Source organism: Corvus cornix, chromosome 15 (assembly GCF_000738735.6).
Source record: "Corvus cornix cornix isolate S_Up_H32 chromosome 15, ASM73873v5, whole genome shotgun sequence".
Lineage (NCBI taxonomy): Eukaryota > Metazoa > Chordata > Aves > Passeriformes > Corvidae > Corvus > Corvus cornix.
In genome coordinates, this window is record NC_046345.1 from 13,968,866 (window position 1) to 13,986,384 (window position 17,519).

Sequence of the window (17,519 nt, forward strand, 5' to 3'; positions counted from 1 at the left end):
TTTGAGAGTGGGCAAAAATCACTGTGAGGTTCTTTTCCCCTCTCATGACAGCCTGCTGAAGATTTGCTGTGACAAAATAATCCTCGATGAATTACTGATTCAGTCTCTCCAGAACACCCTCTGGAGTGGAGAGAGAGTCCATGCCAAAATCTCTGCACCCGCCAGGAGAAATGGCACCATGTGCTCCTGGCAGAGGCAGGGAGTGGGAAGAAATCAGAACCTCTTCACCAGTGCACAGCCACAGCTGCCTCTTCCACCCCCAAATCAAATTAAGATAGCATTTCTCTGGGGTTTGTGAAGATCTTCCAGATTGCACGCTCAGGTTGCTGAGCATTCTGCAGCACGAAGCCTTTTCCTCTTCCTTGCTTCCCCCACACCCCTTAAAATACCACTCAAAATCTGGACAAATGTTTGAATGAGGCCGGTTCCTCCCCCACACCCCTCAATTTAGCACAGTTCTTGAAAAAAACTCAATGATGGAGTTTTTATTTATCCACGGAGCTGGAATGGCAGCCTTCTGGTTTGTCTGCTTTTAAACTAAGAGATGACAGCCATATGCAAAAATCAGAAGCGTTACATTGCGAGCTCTAAAAAGTTCTTAAACGTTATTATTGACGAAGCTTTTGCTGGGGATGTGTCTCAAAATGACAGACTCCCTCAAACTGCAGCCTGAGAGCAAAACCTTTTCACATTTAATGCTTAACAGTTATAGGAAGAGCACACCTTCATCAGAACCTGGACTTTACGTTACAGAATATACAAAATTTAAGAGCATCAAAACACACTGTGGCCAAAACAGCAGAGGTTTGTAGCACGAACCTAAACACCAACACACTGGACCCTGTCACAAGATGCCAAAATCACCTTTAACCCTGAAGCAGCTCTTTTACAAAAATTAACCTCTCGGGAAAGGATCGACACTGGGAAAAGACACACCCCAGCAAAAACCCAGGACCAGGACCCTGCTCTGTGCTTCCCACAGAAGCTGGAAACAGAAGAGTTGTCCCAGCTCTGAGACCACGTCTGCAAATACAAAACAGCACTCAGAGATGCAAATCAGAACCAAAAAACAGGTCTAGAAATCAAGATGCTTCCCTGCTGTCTAAACCAGGCACAGACAACAGAAAAAGCACTGACGTGTTCCAGTGGGGAGCTGCATTTTGTGGATCAGCTTCTTCCCCATCAGGTACCAGAAGGTTGATCTAGCATCCCTGAGGCAACAGCATCATCTGGGTCATAAATAATAATAAAAATAATAATAAATTTGAAGAGCAGCCCTCTGACTGTGTGCTTGGCAGCCCTCCAGCGAGCTAATTTCCTCAGCTGCTCCCATGATAACAATGACACAGACTAATGCAAGCTCGGCTCCGCTCGTGCTGCACAACATCCCCGACGGCGTTTACCATCAGTATGGAGCTCAATGAGATAGGAGGATCTCTCCACAGGGCTCCCGGAATCCTCGAAGTAGATGGCAGGCAGCTCTCTCCACTGCATGGCAGCCGCTGGTGCTCGCAGCCGGGCACAGCTGAAGTTCCTCCCTCCCTTCCGAAAGCTGATCCTCGATTTCGCAGCTTCCTCAAGGGAAAGCTCCGCACAAAAGACTCTGCTCTGCTGGCTGCAGAACTGAACAGTTTCTCCCCTCCCCTCAGAGGAAGGTGGCTCAGACCTCAGTGAGATCCTTTCCTTGGGTGTTTCCGAGGGTGAGATTTTGGAAGGTTTGGCTGCGGGACGAAGAGCTGCCAGGCACAAGCGTGGTGGCGAAGCGGGGATTCGTGTGCTGCGCTCTCGTATTTTGGCATTTAGCACAACTTGCTCACCAGCAAGCACGATCAGCTAACGGGAAAGGAGTCAAAGTGCTGAGTAGGCACAGCAAGGAATCTCCAGCACAAAAAGGAAAGAGGTATTTCATGAAGTTCACAGTGCAAGGGGCATGACAAAGGAAGCGATCTGAGCTGGTCACAGATGGCAAAGCTTCCTTCTTTACACTTGTGTAACTTATCCCAGTCATTCCCTGAAAAGAGAGAGAGGGAGGGAGGGAGGGAGGGAAAAAAAGAAAAGAGGCAGGGGGGGAAAAAGGAAAAGCAAAACCAGCTGGCTGCTTACACAAGGCATCCGGAACGAGACTGCCGGGACTCCAGCATTTCCATTCAGTGCAGCGGAGCATGCTCCTGTGTAAATAGTTTCCATATGTCATCATTACAATAAAAAACAAAAAAACAAGGAAGAAAGAGAAGGAGCATAAACTTTCCAGTGCCCAAACCTCTCCCTCTGCAAAACAAATTCCCTGCTTAGGGGAAGGGAAAACTCTCCATGGGCGGAGAGCAAACAAACTGCTCTCATTCGGAGGAGCTCATGCAGCCATGGGGGATCTCCAGGGCAGAGCTGAGAGGGGAATAAGGGACAGAAAACTCATCCAGGGGAGTCTGGGATAAATCATCCTTCCCAGCCAGCTATTATGTATCAAACCGAAGTCACTCTGGAATTCCGTGGCTTTTGGTGCCTGCACTTCTTTAAATAAATACTATTTTTAAAAAAATTCCAACAAACTAGTAACCTCCTACAAATTCAAAGAGTTATAAACCAACTCTACAGGGTAGCTCTTCCATTTGCCTCGGAGCTCTCCCAGTCTGGCTCTCATTAGCGTGTTTGCCAGATGTTCTGCTTTCCAGATAGCACACACTTTTTATAGCCTTGCACTGAAACAGACTGAGATTCCCTAACTGGCTCACTGACTGACTCCAAAGCCTTTACTGGACTTACCAGGGCTTTCTCCTAAATGGTTAAGGATGGTTTGGGTGCTAGTTGCCATCCTGCCCAGATACTGCTGTTTTAGCAAGTACACCTGTGATGACAGAACACTGCAGAACATGTGAAGGCAGAAGTGACTTAAATCAGCAAAAATATCCTTATTCTGTCATTCAAACTGTTCACACATCACGTGTGGAGTCAATGTAAGATGCAATATGCAAGTTGCTCCACTGAGCTCCATGTGTGAGTAATATTTCTCTTGACAGGCAAAAAAAAGAAATGCCAAGGACACACAGCTTCGGAGACAGGACACACCTTCATTCACGTGGCCTTGCAAGGTCCCCGATTCACCAAACAGAGCAGCAAGAGGGAAGAGGAAGGAAGGCATCACCTCCTGCATTTGGGAAAGGTCAAACTGTCCAGGGCACATGGTCTGGGCAGCTCGAGTCACCAGTGTGTTCAAGTGCTCAAGGCTGGATGGGGCTTGGAGCAACCTGTTCTAGTGGAATGCGTCCGTTCCTTCCAATCCAAAGCATTCCATGATTTTACCATTCTACCGTTCAATTGGAGCCATTGTTTTTCAGGCTTTGCACTCCTCACGGCCACAACCCCTCCGTTTCTTACACCCTCCATCTTCACTGTATCTGTAATTCCCAAACTCAGCCACAGAGCCCAAGCTTCCAGTTTAACGCAAACATAACCAGGCATGCCACAGCACTGAGCATGAGCCCATGGAAGAAAGCAGATCGCAGCAGGTCAAAGGTTCTCTTGGTGTTCCTGGATCTCCTGAGCTCACATCCAAGAGCTGTCCCAGTGCAGGATCCCCATGCTGGCTGAGGTTTCTGGCTCTCTCAACAGTGCTGCTCCCTGAGGCTGTGGTGAGGATGGACAAGGAGAAGGAGAAGGAGAAGGACAGCACTCCAGAGGCGCTCCTCTCTCCTGGAAAGCCCTCATCAGCTGAACCACATGGAACACTCACTACAGAAGGTGTAAATCCATGAAAAAACATGGAAACAAAGTAGATGCCTACCCTTCCCCAACACAAGCTGTGCAGTCATCTTCAGTCCCAAAGCCAAGATTTCAGTCAAGTATTGGAGTTGTCCCAGCACCAGTGATGGCATTTTCCCTTCCAAGGGCTCACGTGCCATGTAGCTTCACCTCCAGAGGATTAGTCTTCTCTCCCTCCTCCAAGAAGGCTGATAAGAAACTGCTCCTTCCAAGCACTGAGGCATGAACACACATGCGCTTGTCTCTTCAAGGCCAGGCTCACCTACCCGGGGAGAAAAAAAGCTGGAAGCTGCCTGGAAAGCACAGCTGGTCTGGCACTTGGCCACACATCTCAGAGGTGAGAGAGACAGACAGGGAAATCACTGCCTTTGCTGCCTGATTGCCAGTTCAGCGCCGTGCCAATGGGAGCATCGCAGGACTGATCTTTGCGGCCCAAAAGTCTTAGTGCCTGTCCTGTTTCAGGGGACGTTGTGGGAAGGAATAGAACAGCCATGGGGAAGTCTAAACAATTTGCTGTCAGTTTGTTGCCTAGGAAAAAAGGGCATCTCCAACAGAGAGCAGTGCCAAGCCCTTCTGCTGCAAGAGAAATAATCTACTTCGGAATATTTCAAGCCAGCGTAACTGAGTCATGCTCTTCCTTAGAGACAGTGGCACAGCAGAAACATATGCAAAGGCCTGGGACTCTTTGTCTTACTGTATTCTCACAGCACTCACTTGCCGTGAAGATCAACAAATAAAGTCACTTCAGCTTCCTATTAACACAGGAAAGTTTTAAAAAAAAATATGAACATTGCCACTTCCTGTTAGTGGCAAAAGGCAACTTGAGCTGACCGTCCTCGCCTTGACTCGAGGATCAAGCGAGTTCCTACAGCATCAACACGAGCTCACATCATGCCTTCATCACCACAGGGAGCTGAATCCTCGTGAAGGAGGAGCAGATGTCCCTCAGCATGGTAAGTCACATTTTATATATCATTGCCTCTTCTCAGTCGTGCCGCTGAGTTTCTTATATGGAAGACAGCTTAAGCCCAGCATTCTTTAATTAGGGGACCACTGTATCATCGCTAACATCTGCACTGCACACATGTAAAACCCCTGGTGCACAAGCTGAACACGATGCCAGAAGAGCTAAAGCATGGTAGGAAATAGTTTAGTCCCAGCAGAAGCCCTGGCCCATCTAGCACTTGCTCTGAGTGAGGCAGAGCCAATTAACCCTTTGCTCTGCAGCTTGGGAGAAGAGCCATGATGATTCACTTGGATATTCACTTCCTGCACCACCCTGCTGGGGACAGAGACATTCGTAAGGAAGAATAAAAAAAAAAAAAAAAAAAAATTAAAGACTTCCAGGAAAATAAGGACAAGGATAATTTTACCCATCTACAGCAGCCAAGCTTGGCTGGGTGGAGATCCTCATCTGTGCAGTTCACTGCCTCCTCTCCCCAGGACACCTGCTCTCCTCTGATCTCATCCCTGAGTCACTATGGGCTTTTTTCCTCTTGAAATATTATGTGGCAAGTTTTGGCCAGGAACTATTTGATCCTGGGACAACTTTCACTCCTGAATACATAGCAGCAAGAGGCAGAGGGGCAGATCCCTCCTTTTTGGGATGTTTGGGATCCATAATTAGGTTAGTAAGACTTCAGTGGCTGAAGATGAACTGACAGGTGCAAACCACCCCCTGTCTAAGCCCTGCTCCACAAAGCTGCTTCCTGACAGATGTGGGATTAAATCCCCCTGCATCTGAGTCCATGAAATACCGCAGGGAGAGCTGGAACCAGGCACTCCTTCAATATAAAACTGTGTAACACAGGAGTTCCTGCTTCTTAACAGAGCTGCAAAGTCAAATCCAAAGCATTTTTATTCAGTAAAAGTCCCATAAAAGGAAGGGCTGCATCAGGAAGCTAGAACGAAGAATCTCACTTGTGTCAAGCCAAATTGCTGCCAGTTTCATACCCTTTATTTCTTATCTTAACAAATGAACCACAACACCACAAAAAGGAGAAGCCAAAGCCGCAACAGAAGGATCACCTACAACTCCTATTATCCATCCTTTCAGCAGCCAATATGCTCCATAATCTCATCAGTCCGATCGTATCACAGCAACAAAGGCTTTACACACACTGAGATAAAATTATACCATAACTGGAATTAAATATCTGAGTCATTGAGGGGCTCTATGGAACAACTAATGAATAGAAAAAACAATTGGAAACAGTTAAGTTTTTGCTGAACCAAACCAAAAAAGGAAAAATAAAAGAGACAGCTCTGCCTAAGGCAGAGAGAGAGGCCAGACGTGAAATAACACACACACACATTTCTAATTCATAATTTTTGAGGAAGTAACAGAAAGAGACAGTATAAGACACCCTCAGCTATAGCATTTCTTTAACATATCCTGTTACATGAAGGAATTTCCTCTTTTTGTTCCAAAAAGGGAAACCAGTGCCTCCTGCTTTTAACACATTAAAGATCTGCTTTGGCTTTGGTAACAGCACAATGTCAGCAGTTCAAGAGCACGTTCCTCATTTCAATTCTCCAAAGCAGAGCCTTTGGATTTCCCTGATGCAGTTTGGAAAGATGTTTGATTAAGCTGCAATCTGGCCTTTTTAACGGGAGCAGTGTGCTTCCAGGACTGACTGCCAGCTCCAGCCACCAGCAGCTCTCCAGGGAAGTCACAAAGTTAGCAGTGGGAAGCAGAGAGGAAGCGCTTCCCTTATGGGAGAAATCTGGATTAATTTGGGTAACAAACCTCCAGCATTGCCAAAGCAGGACTAGAATGAAGAAGGCAGTAATAAGCTATATGCCTTACTGACCCTTTTTCCCTGAAGAGAGAGGGATAGCAGGAAAACGACATAAATTTAGAAGTTAAATAACAAACTCTCAACATCTTACCATGACAGGCTGAGACCAATTAAAGTTATTTGTTGTGGTGCAGCAATAATAAGGAGGTAATTGTGTTTTGTCGTGTTAGAACACGACTCCAACACACTGATTCCTTTGAAATACAACACTGCTGCATCTCCTCTGCCTCGTCCTTCAGCCAGGAAAGAGAAGCTGCCAACTTCAGGGGAAGACACATGTAAAGGAGCAGGGAAAACCCCAGCCTCAAGTGCTGTGGAACTGTTCTCCATTAGGAAAAAAGGCTTCTGCACATTTGGTGGAACCACTGCTGGCAGGAACTGGAGGTTGTTTACTGGCTGGAGAGGAAGGAAGGAGTTAAACCATTAACGTGACAACTGCAAAACAGCTGATTTTCCCTCAACTGGTCCTTACTTCAAGTCCTACAGCCCTCACACAGAACCACATCTTCAGAAAATGGACAACTTTGACTTCAAAAGTCTTACAAATACACAAAATTGTCCTTTGAATCCAGATTTTAGAAGAACTACTGCTGGTTTCCCATTATTTTGCCTGGAAATCTGGGCTGGCTGTCCTGCAATCTCCTGCCTGGTGCAAAACACCTTCTGGGGCTGGAAGAAAGTCACTCTTCACAGCAGTGTACAGACTGCCTCAGCTGCAGCCTTAGAAATCAAAAGTCATCTGCTAATTTTTAAATGTCAACCTTTAGAATCAGCTGTTTAATCTCTATTTACTGTGGGAATAGAAGAATAGGTCATACAATGACTGTGTCATCTGGCTTTTCAGCAAATATAGAATACATTCAGTATTTCTTGAGCTTCCCTTTAGCACTATTGGAGTGTTAAACCTGGAACTTCTGACAAGCTGGAATCATTTAATATGTTTTTTTTATTTCTCAAGTCCTTTAGAGCACCTTTAACTCTGCTGACCACATTCCTAGACATGATTTTCCACTCCCAGTTGCTATTCCTTCATTTGATATATATTTATCTACAGATCTGTAAGTCTTTCGCGTTAGCCAGCCCAGGCATGCCAGTACTGTGACTTTTTGCTGCCTCTCCAACAGCTCTAAAGCTTCCATTAACATTTTTGTTTTCTATGCATTTGTGCTGCCTCAAAGTATAGAAAATTTACAACGTTTAAGTCTTCTCCTTTGCAACCACTAGAGATAAGGTCTGGCCACCAGCCTTGTATTTGAAAGGAAGGGGCTTTGACTTGGCCATTTCACCCCGCTGACCCAAATGTCAAAATTTTCCTCAGTGCTCCCACTTGCAGGATTGATCACTCAGCCTTAATTCTACAGGCATTTCTTCATTCGGTTAATGAAGAGCAGGAACATATTTGTGCATTCTAGGGAAATTCACTTTGCTTTTGCGCCATAAACTTTCCCAAATCCATGGGGGATAGTGAAAGTGTTCTCTGCAGAACAGTTATAGTTGGAATAAAACACAGGCATTCCCAGGTGGCAATACAGACACACACCTGTTATGGAGGAAACAAAAGTGTAGCTGAGATGTCCAGCCCCACAGAATCAGGGGGTTTAACACGGCTGTGCAGAGAGATACATCCCAAATTTTCTTCCCCCACACATAAGCAAGAAAAGAAAAGCCTTTTGTTCCAAGCAGACCTCACCAGATCGTGATTGTAAAAGCAGCGCTGGATGCTCCAAACCCCCACAGCATGATTCAAACCACAGCAATCCCCTCTTGTCATCCTAAGGATCTTTCAGCAAGCCCACGGTGCTGCCATGGATCAGCCTTTCCCGCCTCCCTGTCTCCCGGATGGAGCACAGGTGCAGGAGCTTCCTGCGGAACTGCTCACCGCGAGCAGATGGACAAAACCCTAACGCTGCTCCTACAGCTCCCCATAAAGCAAGCAGCCATGTGAAAACCAGGCTGCTTCTCCACATGCAAAAAGCAATTACGTTGAAAACACACGAAGAGCCCTGCGAGGTCCAGATCAAAAGCCAGAGACATGGGAGGCAAGAGAAAAGACCGATCAAATTCACTGCACTTTTCCCAGCTTAAGGATCAGAAATGGAGCGTTCTGGCTCATAAATTCTACTTCCAGCAAATTCAAACCTAAATCCCCTGAAGGCAATAAGGAAAAGGCAATCAACAACAACTCTAACCACTTCACAGATGCTCCTGTTTAGTTTATGCAGCACTTCTTACAGCATTCAAATGGGTAAAATGGGATTTCAACGCAGGGGGGCTGACGGCAGCAGGCAGGATTCCTCGGTGAAGATACCAAGGGCAAAGGAAGTTCTGAGAAGCATCATATTGGTTATGATGAGTGAACTCAGCGTGCTCAGCCTTTGCTCATTTTAATCTGCCAGTATGCAGGCTTGGCTAAACTGAACATCCTGCATCTACAGTGCCTTAAAAATCCACAGGAACCACAAATGAGGGGGGAAACGAACAAACTGATGCGTTCCCTGGGAAGCCATGAAAAAACTAATCACTATTTGTTTCCAACTGTTGTTCCGCTTCCTGAGCCAAATGTTTCCAAGTCAGCTGTGGTGGCTGAGGAGTGACCGGTTAGAGCTGGAAAGTTGTCGATTTAAAATTGCAGCTCGAACACTTTCAAACTCCTTAACATCTTTTATAGTTCCAGGACCACCTGTTCAAAAAACCAGGGCCCTCTGATGACATGACACGTGCCCTCAGCCCACATTTTCCAATGAAAGCAATCAGCTCAGGGAGGAAACACTTAAGACTACCCTGTTCTGCTTTCACCCCAAAAAGATGGGAGTTGTGCTGGAGAAGAGACACACAAAGGGCATGGGCTCCCTCCCTCAAAGCATCAAGGTCATCACTCCCATCTTCAGGAAGGGAGTGAGGAGCTTCCAGACTCCTTGTCCCACTCTGCAGCATCCCTCCTGATTTACAGTGCAAGATGATCTCCATCTCCAGTGCTCCAGGAGATGACAAAGGAGAAAGAACCATTTGACTCCAGGATAATGGAACACTAACCCAAGTCTTCTCCACCTTGTAGACGCAGTTACCAACTCAGATTTGAACAGCATGGGGCATTCAAGACAAAAATCACTGGGAATTTTTTTTTTCACTGCGTGAAAGTCAACAGTGCAGAGATTCTGTTTGACAGAGCATCCTACTGTGAGACACACAATGTGTGCATTGTGCAAACCGCTCTCCTGCAGAGCTCAGAAAACAAGGAAGGCTTGGAAAAAATACCCACAATAACTGCAGCCCTTGATACCTCCTGGTACTTTACTGTGCTTGTGGTTCTTCCTCTACAGGCACCATGTTCACAGAGCCATGGTGAGAATGTCTCCACACAAATGCTTTTCAGTTTTGGACAATACAGTGCTGCTTCTCCTGAAAGAAAGGTACCGACTCTACCCAAGTATTTAAGCACAGCCCTGCCTTAAAACCTGAATTCTCAGGACAAGTGAGACTCCAGAGGATAGTTCAGAGCAGAAACACATTTTTCACTATTTCTAACACCATAGCAAAAGATCCCCAACATCTTCTAAAAGGCAGCATTTCCCTCCTTCCTCCGAGCTTACAGAACCCATCACCCAGGGAAACGAATTGTACTGAAGGAGAAAACAATAATCTCCTTATGTTTTGGGTGTTCGTTTCCCTTTCCAAGATTTTCACCCCTCGCTCCTCTCGGAGGCAGTTTTGCTTCGCTTTGCTTGCTTAAAACATTCATTATAAGTCATCTAGGCCAGGAAAGGATTAGAGGAGCCCTGGCAGAAGTTGCAGAATGCAAGGCTGTTAGGTCAGAGAAATGAGACTTTCAGAGGCATAAACAGCAATCCACCACAAAACCACCACTCATGCTTTGGAAACTATTCCTCTCTCTATAAATTTTAAGCAGGTGCATATTAAGAAAAATGAATCATGTACAGGAATGCAAAACAGCATCTCTTCATAAAAAAGAATGAAGCCTACCTGTCCACTCCCACACCAGTGTAATCAGCATTTCCAGGTGAGATTGGCATTAATGACTTACCCCAGGTGCAAGGAGGAGCTGCTCCAGCAGCAGAACCAGACTGCTTCCCAAAATGAGATCCCAGTCTTGTGCTCTGGCCATGCTTCACCTCTAAAGGCAGCAGCAGAAGCACTGCTGCTGGAACTAATTAAAGGCAAATTGGTAGAACTAGGGGCCATGACGTGAGAAAATATCCTGCATAGCATCCAAGAAAGCCACCAGATAATCCAAAAGGCTGTTTATGAGCCTGGCTGTCAGAAATCTTGGAATCTGCCAGGTCCATTGCAAGCAGTTGCTTGTTCCCTCATCCCCTTCATTTCTTCACCTTAATTAGCTACAGCATTTCATACCCAGTGCCTCAGTCCAAACAGCCACCTCGGAAATCCTTACTTCCACACAAGGATCAAAACCTACAGATCCTGAAGGATTTATTAAATCTACCAAGTGGCTGACATTTGAAACGCCTCTTTTCCTCCAAAGGTAGCAAAGCCAGAATGCTTCCACAGCAGTTCAAGTGGTTCCACAAGAAGCACAGGTCCTAAGAGTTTGTGTGGTTGCAGCATTTTCCCAAAGATCAGGTGTTTATTCTCTGCTTCCCCAGCCCTTTGGGAATTGTTTTACACCTGGAAATCTCCCCCATGGCAGGAGGATGGAACAGGATGAGTTTTAAGGCCCCTCCAACACAAACCGTTCAGGGATTCTCTGAGATGATTCCATGACCAGATGGGCTGAAGCCGTGGAGTACATGGACAGAATTAATTCTCTCACTGCCAATACAAACGTGTTCTGGAACCAAATCCAACACAGAAGAGATTTCTGTCACTTCAGGTTGCACATTGGTTAACAAATACATCAAAATCCAGGTGATTCACATGCCTCAAAAGAACATTAACTGCCCCAAATCCCAAGCCAGTTCCATATGCAGGTATCTAACTGGGGCTTAGTAAAGGATTTAAAAAAAAAAAAAAAAAAAGACAAGTTAGGTGTCTACAACATCCATTAATGCTGTAATTAGATTCTGTGTTCAGAATCACCACGAGTCTCCACCAGCCAGTTACAAAAGGAACAGCTTTGCTGAAAGCCCCATCCCACATTCCGTCAGGGAACTGTCCCAATCAAGGGCAGAGGGCCCCTTCCAGCCCTCTGGGAAGCCCAGCACACCCCACACACTGTTCTACAGGCACAACCAGCAGTCTCTGGGCTTCCCCTACCCACATTCCTCACCAAGCATGCCTGTAGCAGCCCCTCCAACCTCACCAACAGAGAAATCTCATTTTCTTCACACTCTTTGAGCCACCTGCTCCTTCCCAGCAGTGCCAGGCACAGGGGAACATTATGTGTGTACATAATTCACCTTTCCAAAAGGCCAGGCTGGCTCTGGTTTTCCTGACAATTCACCTCTCAGGCAGCAGAAAGTGAGATTGCAAAGGCACCTCACTCAAAATCATAACTTCCCATTTTCCAGCAATCCTTCTAGAAAACATCACTCTTGGTTGTTGCAGTTGCTCCCCCACCTCCCTAATAATTAGTTTTTACCTCAATAGCAGATGCAGCTGCTTTCTTGTAAAAGCCCAGAGTTGAAAGATGACTTCTTTTCCCTTGCCATCACCCATTGTGTAGGAAAACAGACAATATCCCATTGTTCCCTGTACAACACTCCGAGCTGTACTTTCTGCTCTGAACACACTGAAACTCTACTTGAGGCTGCAGCAATTTCCATGCAGGAGGCAAAGGAGAGTCTTGTATCTGATCTAATACAGGATAAATCAATGTGCACTCATTTACTGTTTATAGCTCCCATCAGCTCAAGGAGAGGCACTGTCCTAGAGTTTCAAGGCTATCCACGCTACCTTTGTAGATGGAAAACAGACACTGCACTCGGGAGATATTTTGAGAACTCCATTCAAACATTTCCCAGGAGTTCAGGAGGGATGGGAAATCACTAAACCCTGGCAGGTTCTCATCACTGTCAGTGCAGGATTTTGGGAAAGGCCATGCCAGGTTCACATCTCCCTTCTTGCCTCCTACAGAAATTCAGTTTCCTGTTAGTCACTCCCCTCAGGCAGCTGCTGGGGAGCTTAACTGGAGTTTGCATGGAGATGCTCAGATAAGATGTGCTAGGGAAGGGCAGCGTCACATTCATTACTGTGGATTCAGGTGATTCAATAGCTTCTCCCTGGCTCCTTCAGCTGCTGCAGCTAGAATGAAAAATTATCCAGCCCCTACACAGCGCAGTCAGAAAACCGTCAGCACCACAGGAACCACATTTTTCTGGATGTGGTCTGAATTCTTGTCAACTTTGCAGGATTCTGTGGGGGCTGCACATGGGAGCTCCCTGTATCCCAGCACAAGCCAAGCAAGGCAGAGTTTAGTATTCCTCCCCATGCAAGTATTTTCTCTCGTTAAATGCTTAAGAGCTGGAGGATTTGGGAGATTAATTTTTGCAGCTGGACATTTTCTTTAAGAATGTAATTTTCCACACAATTTTCTCCTTTAGCTTTCTTTTATTCTAACCCCAAGACACCCACTTACCCAGGAGAGGACTCTCCTGCAAGGTTTGGAAAGGAATTCACTCCTGCACTTCAGTCCTTTCTTTTTACATCTGCTACAGGCTTGCTTTCAGAAAACCCTGTTTCTACTTATTTCAACCCAGAAACTTGTCTCCAGTTCCAGGCAATCAATGCTAAGAATCCAAAACTAAAAATTCATTTATCCAAAGACCTGATTGGAACAAAGCCACACCATGGATAGTTTTTTTTAAAATTTAAAAGCACAAGAAGTTCCTTAAAAGAACATGAGAGCTGATACACTGAGCCACACAGCACTTAGTGACATGGTTGTGACAGGCTGGAGAACGGACTAAAATTTAGAGGAGTTTGTGCACACAGAAACACAAAGCAAGAGTGAGACTTCATTATTACCAACCTCGAACATGTGACTGAACAAGGGGTAGCTACAGCCACTTTGTCTTTCCCTCAATGTCACCTGGAAGAGGATGGTGGGTCCTTCACTGCAAACAGTCCCAGCCTGTTCTGGGGACACACTTCAGCAAAAGTTTTGTGTTTAACCTGCCATTGAATCCCTTGGAGTTGATGATAGGCAGGCGCAGTAACAAGGGAGCTGTTCCTCCAAATTCTGGCTGAATATTCAATTATGAGGGTTTAGGCAAAGGGAAGACAAAGCCAGAAGGAAACAGCCTCCTGACATTCCCTGTCCCCGTGTCCTCATCATCACCCTGGCAGGCTCTTTCTCCCCTGACAAGGACTTCTCACACACTCTTTTTGCCTGGAAAAGAAAAGCTTCTGACTGCAAACGTGACATCACACAGTTCTGCTAATGCCATTTCAGTCCTCAGCAGCCAAGCGGAGGCAGAGCAGAGGGGACATACTTGATTCCTCACAGCCTCCACGAGATACAACAAATTTCACAGCAGATTTTCTGTGCAGGCGAAGACCACACGTCCTGGTTTTTAAACAAGCTTACTTTTGCCAGTGCTGGTGTCCGCATGCTCTCTCCCTGATTTAAGCTTCCCGCTTCCCAGAGATAAACGTGCCTTTCAAGTTGTTGATGCCAGCCTACCCCTCCTAATCCTTCATCTCACCCTGACTTCAGAAGGCTCTGTATCATTCCCTATCTCTTCCACAGCATAAGCTTTATATTTCTGCAGCAAATCCAACTTTAACAGTGATTAAAACATACGGCAAAATAAGAGACATTTCATTTGAAGGATCCCAGGAAATGAGTTCCCAAAAATCACACAGCAATCTTTTAAGAAGCACAAAATTGGTCCCTAAACAACTTCCCTGTATTTCAATGTGAAAATTTTATTTATTAATACATTCATTCTCATGCCTGTGCTTTAACACAGTCGTGCTGGCTTCAAGCAATTGTTAAGCCTCACCCAACTTCTTCTTTGAAGGGATGGGAGGCGGGGGAATGAAAGAGGGAAGAGTGATTAAAATTAGTCACAAGGAATCCTATAAATACACCCGTGGACCGAGGAAGAAATCTCTCTTCTATTTAACTTAAAAATAGAGAGCTAAACTTTAAAAGACAAACAGATGGGATGAAGCAAGGATAAAAGAGAGCTTAGAGAAAGTCAACTGGGCAATTTAGTCAGGGACCTGCATTGTGGGGTGGCAGAGGAGGAGGAGGGAGGAAGAATCTTGATTATCTGAAACTAATTCCTGACTTGGGAAGTCAAGAAGGAGAAAATTAAGGGAACCCATCTTATTGCAAGAGGAATCTAATCTCAGAGGCAGTATGGCACAGAGGCCTAATGTGGAAAAAAAGGGATGCCTGGCCAGGAAATGATGCATTTGTTCCAAATGTGCAACCTGTGGTAGCAAGGGCTGGAACAGGATCACAAGACCTGAGTGTGTCTGCACCTGCAATGTCAACTGGAAGTCACAGGGATGTGCTGGACAAAACTGCTCAGGTACATCCAGAGAGGTGTAACACCAACCAGAAACTAACTGAACACGCTCAGACACATCTGCTGGCCACATCCAACCTGCTGCAGGGTGAGGGCTTTAATGAAGACACACACTGAGGAGACATCCAAGCTTCTGAGCTATGGTGGCTGTTGTTTTCCCCCTCCCAGTGCTCACAGGCTGGCTACGCCCCACTAAACAGCTGGGGCCAACATGAATATGTTGTCTAAAAATACTCCAGGTTCTTTGACACGAACACAATAAAAATGTGGAAGGGATTTATCAACACTTCCCTTCTCGCAAAAATCAGAACGTAAACTAGAAACGGGCAAAACAAAAGTCACAAAGGGCAGATGTTTATGGTGCTAGGAGAATGCCACATGAGATAACTGCAGTGGGACAGTGCCAAGGGAAGGAGACACTCTGGGACAACGTACAGGAAAGGGCTTAATGTCACAGGTTACTACAGGGAAACCCCAAAATTGTGTGTTAGAAACAACACGGGTAAGACCCGTCTAGCGCCCGCGGTGTCACAGGAAGCTGTGAGCAACAAGCAGCACAACAAGCAACTTCCTGACCTGGTTTTATCAGGCAGCCCCGGGACACTGAGCGACGGCTCTGGGAGTTTCACCGGGAAGAGCAGCCACCCCAAAGAGACAAACACCGGGCGGGGAATGACAAAGTGCTCTTACTTTCGTTAGGCAGCTCCTCCCGCTCCAGGTCATCCAGAGGGGCTGAGGTGCTGCTCCCGCTGTCGTCCAGGGTGAGGATGAGGGGAACGTCATCGTCCATGCTCACAGCCATGCCGTCCCTTCTGAGGCTCCTGCTGACGGAGCTTTAAACAACGCTTTTTGCAGTTCCACTTGGGAAACGCTTGTGTCAGAACCTCTGCCTGGAAAGTCGTCCCCCGGGGCTGTCTGCTGGACACACGGACACAACAGTGCGCGCACCCATCTCCGGACACCAGAGCTCCAGAAAGGACCGAGTTACTTGCTTCCCAAAAGCAGCGCAGGGTACCGGACTCGATGGATTTATGCCAAAGCTCAATTCACAAAGCGAGGCCGGGGCTGCCTATCCCAGCCGGCGCACGGCTCGCAGGACAGCAGGGACGCAGGAGAAACTGATCCTTGGCAAGCTCCTGACCCCTCGGCACCAGGAGCAGCGGCCGTGACGCATCCCGGGCCAGCATGGCGCTAAGTGTCCCCGTCACACATGGCTCTGTCCCCCGCCGTGCCCAAGCGCCTGGACCGCAGCTGGGGAGGCGAACGCGGGAGCACCGGAGGCCGCCTGGAGTCCGCACACATGAAGCTCCCGGAGGCGTTTTCTTAACTGCGCGATGCCACAAGGTCACGGATTTCTCTAAAAGGTGATGGAAAAGAAAAATGAAGCAGGCCCAGGACAGCGCCACGGGGACAATCCACAGCCAGTGTCCCTGTCCAGAGAGAGGGACACCGGCATAGTGCTGTCACCGCGCTGGGGAGGCCCGGCCCGGCTCGGCGGCCCCTTCCCCCCCCCCCCCCCCCCGCCCCCTCCTCCCACCCCTGGGTGAACCTACTCCTCACCAGCCCCCGTGCCCGCGGCCCCCGGGCTCTCCAAACCCTCCCGGGACAGCCTAGCTTGGCCCGTCCCGGGACCCTCCGCGCCCCCCGGCCCGCCCCCGGCCCCGCCGAACCGGCGCCCGCAGCGACGCGGCTCCTCCTCGCCCCGCCCCTCGCCTCCTATTGGCTGTCACAGCGCGGGCCCCGCCCCAAGAGGCGGTGCCTCCCCACGCCCGCCAATCCACGCGTCGTGCCCGCCCCCGCCCCCTGCGAGCGGCTCCGCGTTATTCCCGCCTCCCCTCCTCCCCTCACGCACTTCGCCTCGCCATTAGATAGAAGGGCTGTCCCCTCAAGACAGACGGGGGTGCTGATTGGTCCGAGGCGGCGGGGGTGGGCCCCAGGGGAGGGGTGCACGAGTTGCCATTGGCTGCGCCGAGGCCCCGCCCCGGGCCGGGGAGGAGCGGTCACCGGGCAACGGCGGGACGCGGGCGGGAGCGGCTGCGGACCCCTGAGGGGACCAGGCCCGGGACCCCAACCTGCTCCTGGGCTGGGACACCCCCTTTTCCCCGCTCCGGATGGAGACGTCCCTGTTCCCAGGCCCCGCTGGTTGTGGGAATGAGTCGGGCCCTGAGTGCAGTGCAGCCCAGCCCAGCCCCGAGCGCAGTAGGTGCCGTGAGGGGTATCCAGGAGCACTGGCTCTCATAAGGGTCCTGCAGGAGATTAAGCCTGTTAAGGTCAGGCTGCTGCCTCCGTCAAGTTATCACCTGGCTCCTGCCAGCTATGCTGGTTTTTGGAGTGCAGCTGCTCTGTCCCAATGCTCTGCTGATTTCAGTGGAAAGCAGCCCTGCAGCAACACAACTTCAACCCTCGAGTAAGCAACAAGTCAAGGAGTCAGGGTGGAGTCAAAGGTGGAGAATGAGATTTATGTCAGTGCTGAGCAGGCAGAAAAATGAGAGCAGCAGCAGGGAGG

General features: G+C 48.0%; 1 protein-coding gene across 7 annotated transcripts in view; it reads right to left on the reverse strand.

The window, feature by feature from the left end:
- The window catches only part of TPCN1 (two pore segment channel 1), a 42,370-nt gene extending 25,623 nt beyond the window's left edge, over nucleotides 1-16,747 (reverse strand). For 2 of the 7 annotated variants that reach the window (XM_039561389.1, XM_039561387.1), the window contains exons 1-2: nucleotides 16,684-16,747; nucleotides 15,704-16,370 (exon numbers count right to left, since the gene is read on the reverse strand). In XM_039561389.1, coding sequence (XP_039417323.1) covers nucleotides 15,704-15,796 — 93 coding nt within the window. In that variant the 5' untranslated portion in view covers nucleotides 15,797-16,370; nucleotides 16,684-16,747. The other 5 variants (XM_039561388.1, XM_010408548.4, XM_039561390.1 and 2 more) reach the window with 5 other exon arrangements.
- Between the last annotated feature and the right edge of the window lie 772 nt (nucleotides 16,748-17,519).